The following is a 25,338-nucleotide window of genomic DNA, read 5'->3' on the forward strand; positions in this document are numbered from 1 at the left end:
TTTTGAACTCATTTCTTGTACTTTGTTCTTTTATGAGACCACAGAGGAATAAAGCTTTGCAAACATTTCACCCTCATTATTGTTTACCACATTTCTAAGAGGTTGCTGAGAAGAGACAGAACACAAACGGCTGTCTGGAATGGTTTCTTCCACTATTCTGCAAGCCTCCCCTGAATGAGTCATCCAGCTGGCTCTTCATTGGATAAGACCATGCCATCCCAAGGGATTGCCTTGCAGAGGCAGAAAGGCCTTGCTTCCATTCACAGAAACACTGGTATGCCTGCCCGTTATTTCATTCACATAAAAGACTAAATATTGCATGTGGGGTTTTTTAGCCCTTGGCTTCCTTTTTCTCTTTCTCTCTTTCCTCTTCTTGTGATATACGAGGACCTGCCTCATCATCCCTGCCTTTATGTTTGCCTTTGTTTCTAAGGAGAAAAGGCAGACGTGCTCTTTTTTTTTTTCTTCTCTCTTGCCAGGCAGGAAACAGAGATATTGGGAAGGACTGCAGTGCGAAATCTGCAGTACAGTGAGAGCGGAAGCTGCTTATGAATGAGTGTCAGTATTTCAGCTTTGCTAAATGCTGCTGAGGACATTTTATACAGATGTGTGCTTTCTGCTGACTGGGGGAGACAATGATGCTATACTGCTGCGTTTCTTACTGGCTTTCTTGAGCTTTTTGTTTGATCGTTTTGTCGTATTCACCTGAGAAAAATGTCAGTCTCTGCTTTATTTATTTATTTTATTTGCTTCTTTTAATCATTTCATTAATTTCATTCAGACAGAACCAGTTGCTGGGCATTTTCCTGAATTTTTGCCATCTTTCTAGAAGTCAAAACAAATTATTTTGTAATTCACGTTTGGTTTTCTTTGTGGATTTTTTGGCCACATTTAAGTTAAAATTAGAAATATTTTATTTTGGAAAATTTAAGCTAAATAATTTTTTTCTCTTTACTCAGTTTAAATTTAAATATGTTTGAGAGACGGTTAATAAAGATTATTTGGTAGATTTTAGTTTGTGCGAAGCTTCTCTCTGGGCTTGGTGTCTGCTTTATGTTTCGCTGCTCTTATAAAATAACATGGGAAATATATTTAAATATATTTCCAGTCATGCCAGCTTATTACTGCATTTTTCTTTTTAGTCACTTATTTTAAAAAAATTTAAAATAAGTTTTTATTTTGGAATTTTTATTAAAAGTTGCTCATATTTCTGATTAATTTGTGAGGTAATATCCTTGCACATTTTTTCTCTATGAATTTCCTGCTGTTTCAAGATCTGATTTAATGCAGATTTTTTTTTATTCATTTTTTGCCAAGTATGATCATTACACACCCCGCTCCCCTCCAATCTTCATTTACTGTCCTCTGAGAAGCAAATGAGAACGCAAGGTGTTGCAGGGAATAAATATGAGTCTAGGGAATTTAAAAACTGATTGGTTCTAGTGTGCTGTTAGTGGGAGTTTTTTTCCTCTCCCTCCAACAGGAAGTGATTTGCGGTGTTCAGCAAGCCTTTTGTTGAGAAGGTTTTCTCAGATCAGTGAGTCATGCTTCAGCTCTGAGCCGGCAGGCAGCAGCCAGCAGAGAGTATTTGCTCTTTCCTTGCAGTGTCCGTGATCATCAGCGACATTCATCTCTTTTCTGTTTCAGTTTTGGGGATTTTTTTTTTTTTTTCTTTTTGAGAAGCCGCTCTAAGAAGAAAAAGCAGGAGCATCGCAGCTTGAAAAACTGCACCCCAAAAACTGGCAGGGTTGGTTTTTTTTTATCCTCGACTTCTTGTGCTACAGTGTTGTGTTTCCACAGATTTGGTCTCTAACGGATTGTATTTCTGCTCTGGATTTTATTGAGAAACGATTGGACTTTGGTGACAGCAACAGCTCTGCACATTGAACCGCCACTGTAAACTCAACAGAGAGGAAAAAAAAAATTACAGTCAGGTGGCCTGTGATTGCTGAGAGGCGTTCGCTGCCTGTGCTACTGCTGCTATGTTACAGGAGAGGGTTATCAGCGCGATTCGGCCACGTCTGCCTGCACGCCTGTGAAGGAGGCAGGCTGTGTGTGTTGGTTGGTTGGTGGAGAGAAGAGGAGCGAGCTATAGAGGGAAGGGTATGCTTCACCGTACCAAGTATAACCGCTTCAGGAATGAGTCAGTAACATCTGTCGATGAGCTTCTCCACGGCCTGTCCATGAACCCCAAGGTCTCGGCCTCTTCCCAGTCTGCTGCCGAGACATCCTTCGCACCCCCAAGTGAGGTCCAGCCCTCATCCACCGCTGCCGTCCCTTCCAGCAACACAACCAGCCACGGCTCAGAGCATCTGGAGGATGGAGGCACCACCCTCTGCACCCTCATCAACAAGGTCTCCGGCCTGAAATTCAGCAACTCGGGCAGCCTGCTTGGCATCAAGGGTCTACCCTCGGCCGTCAAGGACCTGGCCGTGTCCAAGCTGCAAGGGGGTGGGGGTGCGGGCTCCAGCCCCAGCAGCGTGGCGGCGGCAGCAGCAGCAACAGCCGTCTCTGGTGTGGGAGGGTCTCAGTGCAGCTCCCATTCAACCTCCTGCACACAGTTGGAGACAGCTGTCAACATGAGCAAGAAGAGCAAACTGGACGATCTCCAGCCTAGAGGAGACGATTGGAATCCAGGTGGGGGTGGTGGACTGGTGAGCAAGCCCTCCAGAGGATGGCTGCACTCGAATGAGAAGATATCTGGCCCAGGAGTCACATACGTTGTGAAGGTTGGTGGACTTTCCCTCTCATTCTCTTTCTTTCTCTTTTTTTTTCAATGGGAAGAGATTAGCTACCTCCGATGGGGATTAGAGAGTGAGAATGCAATTGTGCATCACAACATGCCCTTGAGTGGGTGTGTGTGAGCTGGCTACTGCTGAAGGTTGAGCAATCAGAAAACAGACATTGAATAATTCAGGAAATGCAGAAGGTCAACACTGGTGGAAAAGTAGAGACACAGCTCACAATGGCAACATGAAAAAACAGGCTTTAAACCATGGTTTATCTGGTATTCTCCTGTCTGATGTATGTGAAGCTACAGCGTTATGCTTTTGTAACCATGGTGATGTGTTATTTCTGTACATCGTGCACCTCTCCGAGCTCCATGGCTGTGTTAGCTCCCTGAAAACGGCTGAACGGGAAGAGACTCATGGTGTGTTTGTCTCATTGCAGCTGTTATCTCTCCCTAATGTTATTCAGCCATCATGCATCATTTAAGTTGGTGCACAAGTAGAAGAGCTGCAAATGTCATCATACTAGCAATGAGTCACTAGCACACAGTGATGATGCTGAGACCCGACTCTTCAAGGAAAGACAGATATGGGGTAATGGGATAGAAACTATTTTCACTGAAACCATTAAGTTTTATAGTTTAATTGAATAAAATGATCTTTTATTCATGCAGTAGATTTAACAAAGCACTTCTTTAGCTCTTAGGAAGGGATAAACACACCCAGTGAGACATGCTATATACCAAATCAAGTTATACAAGATGACTAACATCATATGACACCTACTACAACTTTTCTGAATAAAGCCTGCAGTCTGTTTGACCAGCGTGGCTTTCCATTAACTGCTTCAAGGCAGACAGCACTTATTTTGGTCCAGTCAATGCTGCTGTGACAGGGGAAATGGGTCTGACTCCCCCAAGCCCCCAGCTCTTCCTGTCAGTTTGTGTCCTGCGTCTATCGAGTTCAGCGTGGTGTTTCTGCTCACAGCACTTTTAATTAGCGTCATGTGGTCAACCCTCATACATCATGCACCATTACACTAGAGAGGGCATTGACTCACTGTGACATTGTTTACCCTCACTTTCCTTCTCCTTTTGTTGCTGTTTGTTAATAAAAAAAAAATAAAAAGAAATAATAATAATAAAAGAGAAAGTCAACATGAAATGGTACTAGTTTTTTTTTCTTATTGGAAGTAAAATTCTGTTATCATTTGTGGTACTATTGTGATAATGATATAGGTGATGATGAAACTATGTCTTTTTAGATAACTGTTTATTTTTGACAGCATGACATAGCAATCACACAAACACAAATACTTCTCTTTAACACCATACCATTTGAAATAGACCTACAGAGAACACCATTTCTGAACACTTTAAAGAAGTATAATTTTTATCACCAACATGCATGCAGTAAATGCATTTAATCATGTTTTTGGGTTTACTGTTCATTGATGCTCTCATGGGACACACAGTGGAAAAAATACTAAAGACAACTCTGACAATACAGTCAATTTTTGGCAGTTTTCACACAACAACTTTTGGAATTAATCATTGTCATAATATGTCCAAATTCTTATTATGACAAGAAAACAAATCATGAAAACGGTAAGCACTGCAATAAATGTCAACCCCTACCTTCCACCCAACTTTGAAGGTTTGCGGTCATTTGGCGATGGGCTGGATAAGCTCTAGACGTGTCTGAAGTTAACTTCCGGTTGAATTTATTAGACTGACTAAGAAGCCCTATTATTCAACCTTGTGGAATCACGTTTTTAAACTATTAAGCAACTAATCTCATACTGCTCATTTTCACACATTGTCATGCTCAGTGTTTTGATGCTTGGCATGTCTATTAATTCTGTTAATCCCTGGGTGGTATATTCTGTCACTGTCTTCAAGATGGTGGTGTGGTAATGCTTTGGGAATAAAGTTCTGCAGGCTGGACTTCGGTCGAACAGTGAATATTTTATGACAAACTGCAGCCTAGTCAGCACAACCGAATCATGACAAAATCTTGGCCCGATCATAGAGAAGTCCCTCCGGTCTCTGGACAGCGTTCAGAGATCAACACATATTCCCCAAAGTAAAGATACTACCACATGCATACGTTCCACATTTACGTCATGAATGTCATGAAGAAGATGTAAAAAGGTTCCACATTTACTTCTTCTTTGGGTCCTGGTGGCGGATTGTCTGCTGATGCATCTGGAATCCATTAGATTAGATTTGTTTTCTCCACAATTATTGGCACCCTTGGTTTTAATATTTACAATCGCTCTTTGCCAACAGGACAGCAGTAGTCTTCTCATAAAACATTTTGTAATGTTGCATATTTTTTATAGATGATCCACAATCCTTGATCCTCTCTGTTACATTCTTCTCTTTAGCTCATTCCACTGGATTTATTTTGGGTTTGGGTAAGGGGACTGAGATGGCAGTGGGATGAGATACTTTTTTTTTTGTTCAAAAATACTTTATGTATCCCAAAGGGAAATTAAAGAGTTATTGCAGATGGTGATGAAGTGGACAGGGAGGGTCTCTAGTAGTAATGAGTCCTGCAGGACGTACTAACAAGCTCAATATCCTGGCAGGAGAGACAATATTCCACAGTAACATGTCCTGGATGACACCATCACTTGTTGGCAAAAACTGCTAATCCACCTCATTTTCCTTTTCCTGCCACTTTTTAAGTCTCTCTCTGATCGTATGTTTTGAAGACCGATCTTGGGGACGGTGGAGTCTTGGATATTATTCTTGACTTTTATGATTGATTGAAGAAAAGATTTGAACTTTCTCCTTCTTTCTCTGTTCTTTGGCCCTGCTTCTGCATCCTTGAAGCCTCTTTTTAAACTCATACAGTTCAAGTATAATCTGAGCTTTTGAGATGCTAATCAGCAGCTCCTGGTTGTAAAAACTGGTTGCCAACGTTGCGCATCATAAGAACTGTCTTTCCAGCTGCACAGCATTCAAAACCAGAGGGATGACTCATTGTAAAGCAACCAGCTTGTTTATTGATAATTTCTAATAGTTTTTATGGAGACTTGGAGATTGCAAGTCCTATTTGTTTTAAGCTTTTTAGTTATTGCTCTATAAATATGGGCACAATTTGGGAAGAACCAAGTTTTTGTTTCCAATTCTAGATGTATGAAGATTAATACACATCTGCCTCATTTGAACAGCATGTTCACCAGTCTTTCCCATTTTGTGGTGAAGAGGAATAGTTTTTATGAAACATTTATACCCTATGGGAAACAGCAGAGAAGAAATGTTTCAATGCTGTGCTCAGAATAAGTCTTCTCTTCCAATTTTAGAACAGTTTGATATATTTTTGGGCTTGTGGAAGTGAGCTCTTCATATCCGTTGTACTGAAAATAGATAACGCTGTCAGTCTGCAAATGTCACTGTGACATAGAACGTGTTTGGTTGCCAAAAGTTGCTAAATGCACCCTGGAGAATGGAGAAGTCGTCTGCAATTTATGGTTTTAATATGTTTATAGTTATGAAACAGTAGGGGCAACATTAAGGTTGTTGGATGCCAAATTAAGAATATGATTCTGCTAAATGATAAGAATTTGTCAGCACAAAATGGTCCTGGTTGGTGCAGTATTATTCAAGCGTGAGATGTCTGTAATACGAGGAGCTCTCGTGTACTGTGACTTGACTTCATCACAAGACACACTGATATTTATGAAGAGATAAAGCACTGCCATTACTTTTTGTTATCTTTCCTTCCTTCTGTCCTTCTGTCCTTCCTTTCTTTACTCCTTCCTTCCCTCCACATGTCCTGCATGTTTCTTTTCACTCCCCATGTTCTTTCTTTTTGCTTTTTAAGCTTCCATATTTAAAATCTGCCTGTAGAAATATCTGCAATAGCTTCTTAATGAACTTTCAGGTTTTCATATTTAAATCAAAAGTAAGGGACGTAGGACTATGGAAAACTGAGTTTGGAGAATTCTGGATTTTTTATCTTAAAGTAACCCGAAGAGCTGGAAAGTATGGCATGAACATGTTTATGAAAACACAGCTGTACACCCCAAGACACCAGCAAGGAATAAAACTGATACATTTAACTTTGAGCTGCCTGCATGCATCTCATACAACACTGATACACAAGCTCATAAGGATGAAACTATTTCACATTTAACACCTGTCCAGTTTTGTTTTCTTCTCAAGATAAGACAATAATTATGAATCCACAACAGGACTGTGGTGACTTTGATCTTTATTCCCTGGCCAAATATGTTGTATATTGTACATAAAACACATGTACAATATACATGTGTTATATATAAAACATGTTATGTATAGTTTGTCTCAAAGATTTCATTCTTGATTCTTTGCAGTATCTGGGCTGCATAGAAGTCCTACGATCGATGAGATCCTTGGATTTCACTACAAGGTCACAAATAACAAGGTATGTTCAAACATGGTGTGGTTTTCTTCATTCAAATTCTTGGATTTTATGGCTTGTTGCTTTTAATATTACACAGTTTTTTCATTTGAAAATGGTAGCTTCTATAAGGTTGCTTTCTTTAATTATTATTAAAACATAATAATCTCATAATATTTCCTGGTGTCAGTATCTCAAATAAAATACATGTAAATATATTTGGGACTACTGATGTCAGGATCTGTGTTTTTCTGTGTTTATTTAGAGTTTTCTGTGTCCTTAGTCTCTTCGTTGTCCTGTCCTCCCCTTGATTGTTCCCAGGTGTGTCTCGTTCTGTGACTACCCTCCCGTGTATTTAACCCCACCTGTGTCCCTTGTTCCTCGTCGGGTCCTCGTCAATGTTACGTCAATGTTAGCTTCTGTTTCGTCTGTGTTTCCTGGTGCCTGCTGCTCGTTGTTGGATTTATTTATAATTAAACTCATCATATTCATCATACCTGGGTCCGCTGCATCTGCCTCACCACCAACACCACCGCACCTCATGACAGAAGGACCCGACCAGACCGATCGGTGAGGCTGCTAACATGGACCCAGCATTCAGGAGGTTACCTCCTAAAGGGCAGAGCGGCCCGAGGCGGAGGTCCGGCAGGGAGGACAGGGAGCTGGCTGAAGCCCTCGCCGACCTGCAGCGGGAGCTATTCCGGGGGACAAGACTGGTGTTGGCACCCCCCGGATATGGCCCCCGTCGATACCTCCGTCCGGGAAGCCAGCGACCTGAGCCGCCGGTGGAGCCGGCCCCTCGTCGCTTTCCGGAGCCGCCACCTCCGCTGCCCGCTCGGAGACAGCGACGTGAGCCGCCGGCAGACCCGGTCCCTCGTCGCTTTCCGGAGCCGCCACCTCCACGGTCAGCCCGGAGACAGCGACGTGAGCCGCCGGTGGACCCGGCCCCTCGTCGCCTTCCGGATCCGTCACCTCCGCTGCCATATCGGAGACAGCGACGTGAGCCGCCGGTGCACCCGGCCCCTCGTCGCTTTCCGGAGCCGCCACCTCCACGGTCAGCCCGGAGACAGCGACGTGAGCCGCCGGTGGACCCGGCCCCTCGTCGCCTTCCGGAGCTGTCACCCCCGCGGCCGGTTCCAAGGCTTCGCTGCGGCTCGCCCCCGCGGCCGGTTCCAAGGCTTCGCTGCGGCTCGCCCCCGCGGCCGGTTCCAAGGCTTCGCTGCGGCTCGCCCCCGCGGCCGGTTCCAAGGCTTCGCTGCGGCTCGCCCCCGCGGCCGGTTCCAAGGCTTCGCTGCGGCTCGCCCCCGCGGCCGGTTCCAAGGCTTCGCTGCGGCTCGCCCCCGCGGCCGGTTCCAAGGCTTCGCTGCGGCTCGCCCCCGCGGCCGGTTCCAAGGCTTCGCTGCGGCTCGCCCCCGCGGCCGGTTCCAAGGCTTCGCTGCGGCTCGCCCCCGCGGCCGGTTCCAAGGCTTCGCCGCGGCTCGCCTACGCGGCCGGTTCCAAGGCTTCGCCGCGGCTCGCCTACGCGGCCGGTTCCAAGGCTTCGCCGCGGCTCGCCTACGCGGCCGGTTCCAAGGCTTCGCTCCGGCGCACCCGAGGCCGAGTCAGCCGGCGTTCCTGCCGGCGCACCCGAGGCCGAGTCAGCCGGCGTTCCTGCCGGCGCACCCGAGGCCGAGTCAGCCGGCGTTCCTGCCGGCGCACCCGAGGCCGAGTCAGCCGGCGTTCCTGCCGGCGCACCCGAGGCCGAGTCAGCCGGCGTTCCAGCCGGCGCACCCGAGGCCGAATCAGCCGGCGTTCCAGCCGGCGCACCCGAGGCCGAATCAGCCGGCGTTCCAGCCGGCGCACCTGAGACCGAGACTCCCTGTGTTCCTACCGAGACTCCCTGCGTTCCTCCAGAGACCCTGACCTCCAGCGTTCCTCCAGAGACCCTGACCTCCAGCGTTCCTCCAGAGACCCTGACCTCCAGCGTTCCTCCAGAGACCCTGACCTCCAGCGTTCCTCCAGAGACCCTGACCCCCAGCGTTCCTCCAGAGACCCTGACCCCCAGCGTTCCTCCAGAGACCCTGACCCCCAGCGTTCCTCCCGAGACCCTGACCCCCAGCGTTCCTCCCGAGACCGAGACCCCCAGCGTTCCTCCCGAGACCGAGACCCCCAGCGTTCCTCCCGAGACCGAGACCCCCAGCGTTCCTCCCGAGACCGAGACCCCCAGCGTTCCTCCCGAGACCGAGACCCCCAGCGTTCCTCCCGAGACCGAGACCCTGCCTCGGGGGGCTCGTCGTCGCCGTCTGTGGGCGGCCCCCGGGACTCATCGCCACCTCCAGCGCCGCGGACGGCCGCCGGACCGCCTCCGTGGTTCCCGCCTCCAGCGCCGCGGACGGCCGCCGGACCGCCTCCGTGGTTCCCGCCTCCGGGGTTCCCGTCTCCGTGGTTCCCGCCTCCAGCGCCGCGGACGGCCGCCGGACCGCCTCCGTGGTTCCCGCCTCCAGCGCCGCGGACGGCCGCCGGACCGCCTCCGTGGTTCCCGCCTCCAGCGCCGCGGACGGCCGCCGGACCGCCTCCGTGGTTCCCGCCTCCAGCGCCGCGGACGACCACCGGACCACCTCCGTGGTTCCCGCCGCCGCGGACGACCACCGGACCACCTCCGTGGTTCCCGCCTCCTTTGCCTCCGCCCACCCTGTGGGTAGTTTTTTGTTTGTTTATGGACTCTTGGCCCTTCTTGTGTTTCCGCCCACGATGGTGGGTAGTTTTTTGTTTTTCTTGACTCTGGCCCCCCATCCGGCGCCCCTCCGCCCACCCTTGTTGTGGTTTTTTTTTTTTTGGGCGTCTGGTAGCCGCCCTTGAGGGAGGGGTACTGTCAGGATCTGTGTTTTTCTGTGTTTATTTAGAGTTTTCTGTGTCCTTAGTCTCTTCGTTGTCCTGTCCTCCCCTTGATTGTTCCCAGGTGTGTCTCGTTCTGTGACTACCCTCCCGTGTATTTAACCCCACCTGTGTCCCTTGTTCCTCGTCGGGTCCTCGTCAATGTTACGTCAATGTTAGCTTCTGTTTCGTCTGTGTTTCCTGGTGCCTGCTGCTCGTTGTTGGATTTATTTATAATTAAACTCATCATATTCATCATACCTGGGTCCGCTGCATCTGCCTCACCACCAACACCACCGCACCTCATGACAACTGATTGTTTTTGATATAGACAATATGGCTCACTGCCCAGGTCACAATCACAGCTCAACAGTTTAAAGACAAAACAGAATTTTTGTTTCACAAACATTTTTGTTGAATTACGTCTCTGCATGTCCAGTTTGTTAACATAAAAAATTGAACCATGTGCCAGAGCTTGCTGAATATGCTGATTCACAGCTTCTGATTCCACAATCTTTAACATTTTTTTTAAAGCATTTCAATTACATTTAATGATAAAGTCCTCACAATCTACCATGCTCTCCTCATTGTAGGAACAGTAAAAGTTCCTACACTGAGTAGAGATCCCTTAATGCAAAGTTGGAATATAAAACTTGTATTGTGGGGGAAAAAAAACACAAACAAAATGTTTACAATTCAAATGTTCATCTATGTCTTCATACAAAACATTAACATAACAAATTGGCAATAGACATACATGTTTAACATTTTGCTACGTAGCTAAAATGAACTAAAGTATAATGACGTAGGGGTTGATTCTGTTGTGAGTGAATGGAAAATGCAAATGTGCATAAAGTTAGATTTAAATATTGCTGTATACAAAAGATAAAATCATGGAATATTTCACTGTTTAACCTTAAAAAAGAAAAGATCAATTACTTGGTTAGTTGATTAACAAATGACGGAAGCTCCTCTTCTTCTGTAAGCCCATTTTCCAGTCCGTGTGTGTATATTGCAGCAATGACACACTGATTAAAGTGACTCAGACCCTGACAATGACTCAGTGGCTCTATTGTGTCAGAGTCCAAATGAGCCCTCCTCCCTCCAAAAAAAGTAGCAAGCAAAATACAATACAGAGACAATTAAACCCATTTTAATAAGAGTTGCACAAGTCAGAAAATCTAATTATATGTGTCATTGTAAAACATTACAAATTATTGATTCATCAAAGGTGTGTGTAATAAAACGCTGCAAAATTCCTGCGTGATGCCATGTTTTTGATGAAGATGGCTTCTTTCTAGTGTATCTAAGCAAGAAAACATTCAAATCATTATCCATTAAACAGGTAAAGCAATAATTTTTATTGATGTAAACTCTTAATTATTTGTTCACTTGGAGGTTTCTGTGACTCCATGAGTATGTTTGAAGTTTGTAACCGATGTGCAGTGAAACAAAGCCTGATGGGAATTAGTTTATGTCTTGTCCACTTTTCTGCATGACTTCCTGAGCTTGGCATCATAAGCTTGGAAAGCTATGTCGCTGTAGCCCCACTGTGTCACATGTTTAACCTTTCTTTTGTTCAGAATGTCAGGCAAAAAAAAAAACCCAAAAAAACCTTAAGTTACAGAAGAGTAAAGTATATATCTATTATTAGATTTATCAGAAAGATAAATCTCTTATTTTTGAATTGTGCACATTTTTTATTAAATTAGTTCTATTGTTAATCACTTTTTAATTTGTGTGCTTGTCTTCTGCGCATGAATCCTTACTTGCTCAAAAGTGTGCGAAAGTCTGAAACATAATTCCATTTCTTTATCATTTCTAGCAAAGTAAACTATTTTATTTTTCCTTGTGGAGAAGCACAATGTAATACCTGTCTGAAGCATAAGTATTTAGAAGATGAACAAGTATTAACGCAAACACATTTTAATCTGTATAATAAAACAGTCATATGCAAAAAGTTAACTATCTTCAAACTTAATGGGAAAAAAAACTATCCATTCAAATAACACATTAAAACATGGTCCTTTTAATGTAGGCAGGACTACAGTGGAGGAAAAAATATCTTTGCTAAAAACTTACAGGAAATTTATTGTTGCATCACCTCTTTCATAATGACTTTTGTTTTTTTATTATTTTTTTATACAGTGTTGTAATATCTGTCTTCACAAACTGAAAAAGCCACTCTATTACTTAATGATTTATTCATTCACTATTATAGCTACATATTAATGTTAGAAAAATTGAATGTTTTTAAAGCAGATTTAGACTAATAATCTAAAAAACCAAAAAGAAAAACCAGCTGTTTTAGATGACAAGCACAGTTATAGTAACTGATTTTCAGTAAGTATTAAACTGAAGTAATAATGGGAATACAACCCATGTTATTGCTGATGACACTGAACATGGTTGTCCTCTTACCCTCCCCGTAGGGAAGCTATCAGCCTGGTGTGTGAAGCAGTTCCTGGGACCAAAGGAGCGCTGCGGAAAAGAAAGGTATGCCGACAACCGCAAGCACCGTCCAGATCCCAGAAGAATATATGCGAACTGCTCAGTAGTTTGAAGAGTAGAGGACATTAGATATTCATTTACCCTTCTGTGGTCTATTTATAGAACCCCTCTGTATGTTTTGCCCCCCCACTCCCTTTTACCTTCCTGTATGTGAAATGAGGCAGAGAAGGGAGATGAAGACGAATGGCGCTATGTCTGCGTGGGCGTAGCTTCAGCCCACGATGTATTGCACACTGCACAGTGCTTAGTGACTCATGTAGTTCACAATATCTGTGATCAAGAGGCTGAGCTGCAGTGTGTGTGAGTGGATTCTGTTTGTGGGCCTTAATGTGAAGCATTATTCTGCTCTCTAAAGCTTCCTCAAATGTCAGAAAAGAGGATATAACAAAAACAGAATGAGTGCCATCTAATATCTCTGAATGGAGGTTCTGATATTAGATGATGTTCCTGTGGATGTGTGACAAACAGATGATGGTGACATCGGCTTAATACAGAGAATCTTAAATAACTTTGGCCTTTTTTATCTGCCCACTCCCCTTTAAAAACCTTCTTTTAAACGGGATGAAAGTTATATTTGGTATCAGATTCAGACTAGAGATTTTCCCTTGTGTTGTTTTGAGTTTCTTAAAAGTTTAACATTGGGGTCAGAAATCTGTAAGTTGATTTAAGTTTGGATTTTTTTTTTCTAGTTTGCATGAAACTATTTTTTTTCTTGTCTCTCTATTTTTTCCCTTGCTCCTTTTAGCCACCATCCAAAGCTCTATCCAACATTTTGGGCAAGAGTAATCTCCAGTTTGCTGGCATGTCTATCAACCTGAATATCTCCACTAGTAGCCTCAACCTAATGACCCCCGACTGCAAACAGGTCAGTCTCCAACATTCCCCAATTATGTCCAAAATTAACTCATTATGGGTGAGTTAATTTTGGACTTTTAAAATTTATTTCACGACGATTTGTGTGTGTACAAAATATTCAGTTTACGAATGTATTTTTTTTTTGTCAGATCATTGCCAACCATCACATGCAGTCTATCTCTTTTGCATCAGGTGGAGACCCTGTAAGTACTGCCAGCATTAATTTTCAGTTTACCAACATAGATGTTTTAAAGAGAGTCAATATCTGTGATTTATTGCAAATTATCTCACTCTGTCAAATGCAACTTACTACATGAGATTTACCTATTTCAGTGTATTAGCAGTATTATATCAGTTAAATTTACCAAGTTATATTTTATTCTTGTAGGATACAACGGATTATGTTGCCTATGTAGCAAAGGACCCGGTCAATAGAAGAGGTGAGGATGCATTTCTCTGACATTCATAAAACGGTCTAATGTGCAGCATGTTCTTTACTGCTGTAATCTGACCCTTCTCAGCATGTCACATCCTTGAATGCTCTGACGGGCTCGCTCAGGATGTTATCAGCACCATCGGCCAGGCGTTTGACCTTCGCTTCCAGCAGTACCTGCAGTGTCCCTCAAGCAAGATGTCCTCAGTCCATGACAGGTAAGAAGTCCAATATCAATATTTGAATAGTTCTTATACAGGTCTCAAAAAGTCTGGAAAAATATGGATATATTTAGAATAAAGTAAATGGATATTTGAAAGATGTTTTTTTTCCTAGCCTTTTTTAATTTTCCATTATTTTATAAATGCTTGTACACTGATTTAGATTTAATTGATCTGCTTTGTCTTTGTTTTGATCTTAAAATTTCCTTTGTCAAATAGATGGAATAAATGGACAGAGCTATTTCACTACTTTCTAGATGTTAGACTGTTTCAAATAAAACTTACTCTGATCCTATAATAATAAAAGTTAAAAAGGCAAGCAACTTACTAAACATACTTTTATTTTTAGCATTTTTATAAATAAAATAAACGTAGTCTTTAAAGCAAAAATATGTTCTGAAAAGCCTACATTTATTGTAGGATTCTTCAGTTGTTTGGTAAATGCAAGCTGTTCAATCCTAGATTCAGCATGAGTACAAATTTTGAACAAGAGCTTCTGTAGGTGAGTCCAAACAAGCATTGTTTTGTGATTCGAAAGGTGAAATTGGTGTCTTCAAAAATAACAAAACACTGAAAATATTTTAATAAGATTGAATTAGAAATTGTAAGCTTCATATGAATTCAATGTTAACATTATGGTGAATAAACTTTTCTTAAGAATTTCTTAAGAACATACAGAGGAGAAACCATAATTTTTAAGAAGAAACGTTCCTGTTGATTGTTCAATTTCAGCTGTTGAAGAGTTTTTAAAGGTTCTGCTATACATATATATTTAATGGTTTTCCATGCTTATTGCTTTTTTTCAGAGTATTAAACATGGAGGAGTTGGCATGGACAGAGGAAGAAGAGGAGTCAACAGAACATCCTTATTATAACAACATCCCCGGCAAAATGCCACCCCAAGGAGGCTTTATTGATACTCGACTGACGAATCAGAATGCAGCATCTGAAGGAGGCCAGGTAGAAGTTTAATAACCTGATATATTCTAAAGCACCATTAAACAATCATGTGTCTTAAAAAAATAAATCAGCACCTCATTTAAAAAAATTGCTAAGATTATAGCATCCTTTTTGTCTTTATATGTCATTGACTTGAGACTACAATGCCATTAAAAATATTCTGTCTGTTTGTTTTTAGTTGACTTAAATGTTTCAGACTGTTACAGAATGTCATATCAGACAAGGATAACTTCAATCAACACAAAATGCAGTTTTCATATTAAGATTTAATTTATCTGGGAGAAAAAGCTATCCAAACCAACCTTATTTTATGTGAAACTAAGGTTTATTGTATTTGCCCTCTAAACCTAGTATCTGATTATTGTGTTGTTGTTGGGGGCAACAGCTGCCAGCAATGTCTTTCACATTGCTATAAAAATTTATTTGGAATTTTTGTTTTAAATTAGTCATGTTTGAAGGTTTTCAAGACTAAACGGAATGTTTATGTTCACACCAGTGCATCTCAATCGCACTCAAGTAAAGACTTTGACTAGGCCATTTGATAATGTTTCATTCAGAGGTAGAAATGCAGATGTGTTGATATTATATCATTAAAGTACTGCTTAACCCAAATGTCCTCAAGCTTAAGGTCACAAACTGATGGCAGGATGTTCTTCTTTAGCATTTTGTTGGAAAGCACAAATTACAGTTACAATGACAGTTCTTGATGCTGACAAACGTCTCAGTCAAAATGTTTGACTGTCAGTACAATCTTTCCCCCAAAAACATTGTTGTGTTCTATGTGACATAAGGGGACACACACTTTCTAAAACATTTCAACATTTTGTCTTGGAACGTTTCCATGTGTGCCATTTTGTCCTAGTCAGTTCTCAGCTTTCAATAATAAAGGGCTATTCACATTTAATGCATAATTTAACAAGGGCAAATATACATACTTCCTCTTATTAAAGATATCATCATTTTAAATGAGATTTTCTGTATTTATTCAGGTTATTATTGATTGATATTAAAATGTATTCTATGATCTGAAACATTTAGGTGTGACAATGTTTACTCTCCAAACAACTGTATACTCTAAATGATTTGATTACTTGCGATAACTTTATCCTTTATCTGGATGTTAGCCGCATGGTAGTTAAAACCGCATGCTTCTAAAGCTGTTCAATCCTGGATTCAGCATAATTTGTTGAGAAATAAATTCACTGCTTGTGCGTTTGATCAGACTGGTCCGGGCTCGGTGGATCAGACGTACTACCAGGGACGGCATTGTGAAAACTGGGCTGATGAAAGGAAAGCCATCTTCCTGCAGCAGGGTAGGAACCACCAAACACTCCAGTACAGTAGGCACATATTTACTCCTGGACCATGTTGTCAATTCAGCAGGCTGACTTTGGCTTTGTTTCTTTCAATATTCAGGATCTTTTGATATCAGCAGTCTGCCAGAGAATAAAGGTCAGACGCCAAAAGCAGCGGAGATGCCCATGTATGTGAACACCCAGCAGATTGATGCCCAGGTGCTTGCAGCTCTCCAGGCAGAAGCAGAAAATGCCACAAAGGGCATAGTAGAGGCAGGCAAAGAGAGCCCGCAGAAGGACCTGTTTGACATGAGTAAGACTTGATTAATTTCTATTTAATGTTTAGTTACTGTAGATAGTTGCTTTGCATAATAGAATTAGAAGATTTTAACTTGGAATACTGTGAAAAGACAAAACTTTTAGACCAAATATTTTTGGAAGAGATTAATTCAGTTGTGTTGATTAAAATACAAAGACCTTACAACTTAAAAGCTCTCATCAAAGTTCTGTAGTTTGAGCTATTTTCCTTGCAGTTGTGTGAATGCAGTCAAAAACGGAGCCCTACATATAATTTAGTAACTTATAGGTCCAAGTTACTGAATTTGTTGTGGTTTGGAGACCACAACAAATACTTAACAGTGTTTTATATTGTCTGCTACAGTTTTGCTGATGGATTTAGATCTATGTATGATATGGGAACTGTTATCTACGGTGGCCGACAGGTGCAAATGCGCAGCAAAAGAGAAAACATGCAAACAAAAAAGAAGACACCCCCGAATGAAATGCAGCAAACAAAAAGAGAGACGCAAACACCCCCGAATGAAATGCAGCAAACAAAAAGTGTTGAATCGGAAGTGCTCCAGACCACTAGGGGGAGTCAAAGAAAATAGTATTCATTTCTATGGGACCAGATGCAAGATTCTTCTTCTTCTTCTTCTTGGTATTTATTGGCGGTTGGCAACAAACTCACAGTAGCATTACCGCCACTTACCAGTATGGAGTGTGGTTCGAGATGGTCTATAAACTTTCACTTTCTACCTTTTCCCTCCATTAACTCCTGATTAAACATACCCCCACACATACACACCTGCTTATATTATCCAACTTGCTTATAACTTTATATACCCCTCTTTGATATTCTTTACACATTCACACCCAACTTGCTCTACTCATATCCTATGAAATAGCTTTGTTTTTTAAGATACCGAATAATTATTTGAATATGTCTACTCCCGAAATCTCTCCTCAAAAATTCTATTAAATTAAACCTTTCTTTAATACCTACACACTCTCTCAGCATGCATCTTCTCTCTTCTTCATACTTACAACACTCTAAAATAACATGCTCTATTGTTTCAGACTTCTCACAATAATCACACTTTCCAGATGCAAGATTCAGAGAGATACCTTTACTTTCTTTCAAATTTCTTTCTCTGAATCTTGCATCTGGTCCCATAGAAATGAATACTATTTTCTTTGACTCCCCCTAGTGGTCTGGAGCACTTCCGTTTTCAACACTTTTTGTTTGCTGCATTTCATTCGGGGGTGTTTGCGTCTCTCTTTTTGTTTGCTGCATTTCATTCGGGGGTGTTTGCGTCTCTCTTTTTGTTTGCTGCATTTCATTCGGGGGTGTTTGCGTCTCTCTTTTTATTTGCTGCATTTCATTCGGGGGTGTTTGCGTCTCTCTTTTTGTTTGCTGCATTTCATTCGGGGGTGTCTTCTTTTTTGTTTGCATGTTTTCTCTTTTGCTGCGCATTTGCACCTGTCGGCCACCGTAGTTATCAGTAACTGGCAAACCTAATTAAAGCCAAAATCATGTAATTATGTATAAGGTCTTTTGCTTTATAAAACTGTGCTATTACACAGGTATTGGTACTACTGTTTAAGATGAACAGAAAAGCCTTAAAATAAATGCTTTTGATATTTAATTTGAGTACTTATGTTAAAATTACTCTAAAATTGATTGAGCAATATTTTATTTTCTTGTGTAAACTTTTATGAGAAATTAGGTATCTATAACTAGCTTTTTTCCTGGTCGTATGTAATATGACAGAGGTCCATTTCTCTTGCCCACACTTCAAAATGAAAGACATGTTAAGATGATATTCAGGATGGTAGATATATGTGATTCTGTAGGCCTGTTTCTCTTATAAAGGCCCTGGAAACTTTCATATAGTACATGGACAGTCCGAGACATCAGAGCATTTAAATAAAATCTTGTTTTAATCTACTAGTAAAATGAAAATGCAGCCTTTTTAGCAGGATTTTGTTAAAAAGTTAGATTAAAAAAATGTTTGTTTCTTAATGTGAGACTTGACTACCTCAGTGAATATACTTGAATAAAAAGATGGATCATTATAAATTGTTATGTATCTCTAATAAAAGGTACATTTATTTTAAGGCTCTTTAAACATCTTTACCAGAGGTGCAATTAAATGCAGAGGTTGCTGTAATTAAAATAATTACAGCGGTTCACAGCTTTTCCTCTTTATGCATGTCTTATTTAATTACATCATGTCAGCAAAAAGATAAGAAGATAACAGTATTAATGTTGGTGTATGGCTTTATTCTTTCCTTCTTTTAACCCCCAATTTGACTTGACTACTGATTTTATATCGTCATATGAGAAAGTATTTGTTCCCATCCTGATTTCTTCTGTTTCTGCTCTTTTATCATTAATCAGATTTCATCAAAAAGCTAAGATAGTCTGAGCAAATTGTAAAAACTAATTAAAACCCTCTCCTAACCACTGTGACCTTATGTGAAAAATATAATCGCCCTCCTTGTAAAATTATGAATGAACTTTGTTTCAACACAATTTTTGGGAAGTTAAGTTAAATTTCAGTAAACACACTGGAAACCACAAATTTCTCTCTGACGACAAATGGTCACCAAGCCATTTCTCAGACTTTGGGACTCCAGTAAACTGCACTGAGAGCTATTATCTACTAATGGATATACATGGAACAGTGGTGAACCTTCCCAGATTGGCCGGCCTAATTCCCGTAAAGGATGCAACCCAATCAAATACGGGAATATTTTTACAATCTTATGAACTACATTTCTCTGTCGTGACTCTTCCTTTCCTCTCATGCACTAGAGCCTTTTGAGGAAGCCATTCAGTCCCAGTCCCAGCCACTGGCCCCGGGGCAGTCCCAGACTCAAGTGTCCAACCTTCAGAAGGCAGCTTCTGTTGACAACTCGAGCCCTCTCCTTGTGCGATCTTTGGCTTCCCGCGCGCAAGAGGAGCTGGAAGGTCAGACGTGGTACCATGGCAAAATGAGCCGCCGTGATGCTGAGAAACTGCTTAAGAGTGATGGGGACTTTCTTGTCCGCACAAGCACTACCAACCCAGGGTCCTACGTTCTGACTGGTATGCACAATGGACTTGCCAAGCATTTACTGCTTGTGGACCCTGAAGGGACGGTAAGAACAGGATAAAAAGCTGGTTTTACAGTGTGAAACCAAAACTGATTCTTAACATCTGTTTTCTCTTGTTTCACAGGTACGGACAAAAGATCATATATTTGACAGCATTAGCCACCTCATTGGCCATCACCGTGACAACAATTTGCCAATTGTCTCAGCTGGGAGTGAACTCTGTCTCCATCAGCCTGTTGAAAGGAAATTGTGATGCTTGAAATGCCTGATGGGAAGCAGAGGGCCTTTAAATGTCCTCTCCTGGAACTGGAAGATACCTACAAAAGGTTCAATGTGCTCAACACTGACCTGCTTTACTGGAGTCACTGGAGTACTCAACATTTGTTAAGGATTAAGGAAAACTATTTATAGAATTGCTATTATTTTGTTGTGATGACTGAAATGCTATATTTTTGAGAAGAAAAATTGGTGCATTTGGACTTAATACTTTGATTTGGTGTTTAAAGAAACAATAAAGCGACAAATTGTTCTTGTAGTTTAGATGAAGTGCAAATAAAACCTCAAAGAGGCGAGAAGAATATTTTAAAATAAAACTCTAAACTAAGTTTTGTCTGTCAAGCACAACCATATTTCTACTGAAAGTGTTGACTCAGTGGTTGAAGAATCAGAAAAGGCTCTTTTAAATAAATTCTAATAGGAAAAAAAATGCCCTGAAACTGACCATTAGTGTGACAGCTTGATTTATTAGTCTCCATATGAAAGCTACTTTTGTTGGAGATTGAAGCTGAATGTGTTGTCACAGTGTCGGGGAGCAAACGGACATCTTTTCATACTGCTGTCAATGGCTTTAGAGATCAGCCTTTTTTATAATTATAAAGCATTTCCTTGTGTCACTGCAGCCGCATGACTTCAAATCAATTGTTCTCGTGGCCGTGTTCGTAGACCTTGATTCCCCTTTATTTGAAAGGAGGTGCTTGTGTATGCTGACACTGTAAAAAAAAAAAAATATATATATATGTATATTTCTGCTTTTTCAACCAGTGGTTTGTTTTGAATTGGTTTTCTCTGACTTCTTTTACGTGTTTCGTCGGTGATTAGTTTTTGGTGCTTGATTCATACAGTTTAATATCCTCCCATTTTAAATGAACACGCTTTGCTCTTTGGGTGAACTTTTTAAAAAGGGTTTCTGTTTCTTGAATGATCACAAATGAATAGCACAATCAGAGATCTGTTTCAGTCGTACTAGAGGAGTGATCACTGTTTCAAGGTGTCATTAATGGAAATGTTGCTTTTACATCCACTAAGGCACAGGTGTCAAACTCCAGTCCTCGAGGGCCGCTGTCCTACAGCTTTTAGATGTGCCACAGGTACAAAACACTGGAATGAAATGGCTTAATTACCTCCTCCTTGTGTAGATCAGTTCTCCCAGCCTTGCTAATGACCTAATTATTCTATTCAGGTGTGGTGCAGCAGAGGCACATCTAAAAGTTTGAGGACACCGGCCCTTGAGGACTGGAGTTTGACACCCCTGCTAAGGTTAGAACAGATTATTCACTTGCACTTGAAAATACAGTTGCATAGATTCAGTGTGTTTATCTTTAATCACGACTAGGCATGGGCTGGTCAGTGTTAAATCTATAAATAGCCCTCATTTGGACCTATATATTTAGGTTTAGCTCACTCAAAACTGCCAGCTAGGTCTAAAAGTGGTTTAAGCTTACAATTGTTTTAAAAACTCCACAAAAAGTCTGTAGATTGTGCTAAAATGACAGAAGCAAATTTAAAGACAGCTTGGTTTTGTTTTAGTATGAATTAATTTTATCCTTTTTATCAAATGAAATATTATGGTAAAAATGTCTTCCCAAATATTCTGTTTTTCAGATAAAGAGGAGTGGTAAAAACCATGTACATACTTGTACTTAAATTGCAATGTGTTTTTACTTTCAAGCAGTAGAGGGAGTACATTCACAACGAAACCTTTTATTGTTTATATCACCAGAAATAAAGTTCAGCTCCCTTCTAATGAAGAAAGAAGAGCTAGGATCCTAATTTCCAACCAGAACTGCTGCACTCTCCCACAGAGGCTGATTAAACAGAGATTATGCTGTGTTGGCAGAATATCTGAGGCATTTGATGAATTCATTTTGTTTTGTTTTGAGGAAAGAAAATCAGTAATTACTTAGAAATGAAAACCACAGCTGGTAAACCAGAAAAATCTTGTTGACTCATAGCTCATTTAGTAAAGATATAGTTAGTAATCTAGATTCCCCAAATCTAATAAGTTCATTCCACTGCTTTTTTTAGTCTTAGTAAAACAGGACTATATTCAGACTTCTAGTAAACATAAAAATATATAGGGAAAAAAGCCAAAAAATGGTAAGGTGTGTTGTCAACATATAGGAAAATACTATGCTTCAATTTATTTTATTTTAAACTGAAAGCAAGAATTATTCAGTCAGTTGCTAAAATAAGCTTTAATAATGTCATCTACAACATTTTTCCATATGTATGATTTAAAAAGTAGAGAAAACATCACTAACTTCAGTAGTAGTTGTTCAGGTGATTATTGTCTAGAATAATTTTGCCATGTTTTATTTTGCCATAACAATGGATTCAATTAATCAAATGTTGTAAAGGTAGCCAGCTTTCAGTCAGATATGTTGCTTGTTGCTTCCCAATTGTTGTTTCTGAAAACTGCTTCAGAAACTGAAGTTATGCCTTCACTTTCTCTGGTAATGCTAGCCAGCCTATGCCTAATCATATATATACTTCAGCCACTAGGTGCCATAAGAGTAGCTTTTGTTTGAGTATTTGTTCATTTTAGATCAAAGTTAATGCCATCTGTAAACAATTGCTCCTATAAACAGTTCAGTGTTAGATCTTACTATTTCATGAAGAAAGAAACCCAAATTTTGATAGGGTTAGTAGAAATGATCTGCAGCTGCTCTGGAAACTGCCTGTTTTTCGTTTCTTCTCTCTCTTTTGTTTCAAATGGCTTCATTCTTACTGTTGTCAGGACTCTGATGGATACCAAATGAATGGGGCATTGTATTTGAAATGCACTCGACCACTTGAGTTGTACCAAAACAAGTACGTGTTCAAAGAGTATGACTAGACAGATGCAATGTAATATAATGTGCCTGTGTTTTGCTGCAAGAAGGTGTGTATAGTACAGGAACTACACAGCAACCTGTTTGGTCATGGACCTTTGGCATACTATAAAACACTTTTACTTCTTTACATCTTTTACTTCTGCAATGTTTGTGACTAAATTTGAGCAAACCTGAGGACTTGCAAAAGGGAACAGTACAAAATGTTCTATAAAAATAAACAACAAAGAAACAAGCAAATTGGACAAAATTTTGAAGGTGAAAACAGCTTCATACTTGAATGTAACAGACTGAACCTTATTAGCTCTGCAATGTAAAGAAACTACTCGACTAAAAATGCTTGGACACTGATGGCGTCTTTCCAGATTTCTCTTGACTGAAATGTGCCTTTAATTTGTACAAATGGTGTGTTTTTCTCTCCCATTCTCTCCCTTCAGTGTGCAATAGCTGATCTTCAATGGGGCATGCCTGTTCACTGGAGGTTGTTTTTGCCCTGCTGCGTGTTGCTGCTTGAGACTAGTGTTCTCACTTTATCTTGGTCTCTTTCCCTCACTATTAATATGTATTTATAAGTGTCATTATTTCTGGGTTATACATTAATGACAGAGGGTGTCACAGAAAAACACTATTTCGGGACAGCTATATTTAAAAGTATGAAATAAAAACGAGTCCAAATGATGTTTACAGATGTTTAATCTTTTAGTTGTATGGGTTTGTCATTATTCTGTATGACTGTTTGGCAATAAAATGTGAATGTGTATAATCTCTCTTGTGTTTACTACAACTAGGATTTTTTTCCTTTGGTGTCAGATGCAGCTTTTGGCATTTTAAACACATTTTCCCTAAGTAGCAGATGTGCTTTCATATAAAAACCATATATGGCTACTTTAGATAAGCTCATGCTGTTGAAGCATTTGTTAGTAACCAAAGAATTGCAGCAAATGCCACAAACAAGTGCCAGAAAATTCCCATCTGAATTTCCTGACCAAAGTGTAGGGCTGACCACAGCAAGTCCAGCAAACCAGTTGGGCTTGGAGAGGTCTAGGCAGTGCTGACACATCCACCAAGAGAAGGAAAAAAAGCTTGTTCCTAATTCTAGATAACTTGTACCTTTTTTTCAGTCTTTTCCATGGTCCCGATTCCCCTTCTGAGGGTACTCTAATTCCAGACATCTGTGAGACCTCACTGGGATGTGTGTCTGTCTCCAAACCCCTCTGTTCATTCTGGTTTTGGTTGTTCTGGCTACTCCATGATTTCTTCCAGATTTGCCTGGGCTCCCGGAACTGCCTGTTCCCACCGCCGTCCACAAAAAGTCTTCATCTTGTAGCAAACGCCACAAACCAGAGCCAGGAAGGCCCGTCTCATCTCGCGACTGACCAGAGTGTAGATGACTGGGTTCATGGCCGAGTTGAGCACAGCCAGTGCTATAAACCAGTCAGCCTGGTAGAGGACTGGAAAGTGCTGCTCAGATGCCACATCCACCAGGAGCAGGATGAAGAGGGGTGTCCAGCAGGCGATGAAGACTCCGACTACAATAATGACGGTGCGCAGAAGGGACATAGCGTGCTCAGAGTTGCTGTGCTTACTCACCTTTCGGCTGCTGAATTTTACCAGGATGTAGATGCGAGCATAAAGGACTGACATGGCTAAAAGCAAGATTATGAAAACTGTGATGTAGAAAGCTACATATTTCTTGCTGTAAAGAGACAGGACTGTGGAACAGTCTGGGAGGTTGTCAATGCAGTTCCAACCCAAGATGGGTAAAGCTCCCAGGATCACAGCAATCAGCCAGCAGGTCCCTATAAGCAGAAACACTCTGTAGTTCTTGTTGGCATCATAAGGTCTCATTTTGATCATAGTCAGGTGTCTCTCTATGGCGATGGCCAAAAGACTGAAGATGGAGGCACTGAGTGCTACAAATGTGCTGCCCTCTCTGATAAACCACAGAGTCGGTGAGAGATCAAACGTCTTATCCCCAGAGAGGAGCAAGTTGACCATGTAGGAGACTCCAGCCAGCAGGTCACACAGTGCCAGGTTCCCAATGAAGAAGTACATTCGGTTGTGGAACCTGTGGTTCCTCCATATGGCCACCAGAACGGTGAGGTTCTCCAGAACGATGAGGGAAACGATGAGGGAGACGATTCTTTGAAAGTCCACATTATTAATGGGAGTCATCTGCTGGTTTCCCAGCTTCCCAGTGTAATTGTAGTGAAGGAGTACGACATTCATCTTCAGACTACCGGTTGCTGACTGTAGAGGTCAGAGTTCAGCAGTATTCCAAAAGTCCACCAACACCTGCAACAGAGGAAAATATTACTATGAGAATTTATAAGTAGGCAGTCATATTCAATAAATCATAGTGGGAACTCTAACGAGGCTAGTTTGTTAGAGGAAGCATATCTTTTGAAAATAATAGCCCCTTAGTGAAGCTAATTAGCTTCATAACCTCTTTTACTAAGAATACAGCTAAATAAAAGTTTGATTGTTAAAAATGTCAGTCTCATATTGCGGTTGCTATTAGAAGTGCTTTGATAGTAATCATGTGAAGCGGAAGACTGCAATGAGCCGACTGCATTGAATTTGACTGATAAACTCAGT

General features: G+C 41.2%; 2 protein-coding genes across 3 annotated transcripts; one reads left to right on the forward strand and one right to left on the reverse strand.

The window, feature by feature from the left end:
• The first annotated feature begins 1,200 nt into the window (after nucleotides 1-1,200).
• LOC102217649 (SHC-transforming protein 3-like) lies at nucleotides 1,201-23,500 on the forward strand. Of its 2 annotated transcripts, XR_002753181.1 has the most exons (13): nucleotides 1,201-2,729; nucleotides 7,075-7,145; nucleotides 12,407-12,470; nucleotides 13,231-13,350; nucleotides 13,490-13,543; nucleotides 13,729-13,780; nucleotides 13,862-13,991; nucleotides 14,801-14,954; nucleotides 16,177-16,267; nucleotides 16,371-16,562; nucleotides 19,350-19,675; nucleotides 19,755-20,997; nucleotides 21,090-23,500. XR_002753181.1 is itself a non-coding variant. In XM_023338692.1 (12 exons), the coding sequence occupies exons 1-12, from the start codon at nucleotides 2,106-2,108 to the stop codon at nucleotides 19,881-19,883; spliced, it is 2,007 nt and encodes a 668-aa protein (XP_023194460.1). In that variant the 5' UTR covers nucleotides 1,201-2,105; the 3' UTR covers nucleotides 19,884-21,005. The 2 variants fall into 2 exon arrangements, 1 of the variants encoding a protein (XP_023194460.1); XM_023338692.1 differs by lacking the exon at nucleotides 21,090-23,500 and having other exon boundaries at nucleotides 19,755-21,005.
• An 86-nt stretch (nucleotides 23,501-23,586) lies between these two features.
• On the reverse strand, nucleotides 23,587-25,023 carry LOC102217396 (sphingosine 1-phosphate receptor 3-like). Its single transcript, XM_023338693.1, has one exon. It carries the CDS (start codon nucleotides 24,967-24,969, stop codon nucleotides 23,983-23,985), a length of 987 nt encoding a protein of 328 aa, XP_023194461.1. The 5' UTR covers nucleotides 24,970-25,023; the 3' UTR covers nucleotides 23,587-23,982.
• Between the last annotated feature and the right edge of the window lie 315 nt (nucleotides 25,024-25,338).

This window comes from Xiphophorus maculatus, chromosome 8, assembly GCF_002775205.1.
Source record: "Xiphophorus maculatus strain JP 163 A chromosome 8, X_maculatus-5.0-male, whole genome shotgun sequence".
Taxonomy (NCBI): Eukaryota; Metazoa; Chordata; class Actinopteri; order Cyprinodontiformes; family Poeciliidae; genus Xiphophorus; species Xiphophorus maculatus.

Excerpts from the sequence above, each read along its gene's own strand:
- LOC102217649 (XM_023338692.1), top strand. The coding sequence starts at position 2,106 with ATGCTTCACCGTACCAAGTATAACCGCTTCAGGAATGAGTCAGTAACA. Across the intron at positions 7,146-12,406 it reads ACAAGGTCACAAATAACAAG|GGAAGCTATCAGCCTGGTGT; the intron begins GTATGTTCAAAC and ends CCCTCCCCGTAG. Across the intron at positions 14,955-16,176 it reads CAGCATCTGAAGGAGGCCAG|ACTGGTCCGGGCTCGGTGGA; the intron begins GTAGAAGTTTAA and ends GCGTTTGATCAG.
- LOC102217396 (XM_023338693.1), bottom strand. The coding sequence starts at position 24,969 with ATGAATGTCGTACTCCTTCACTACAATTACACTGGGAAGCTGGGAAAC.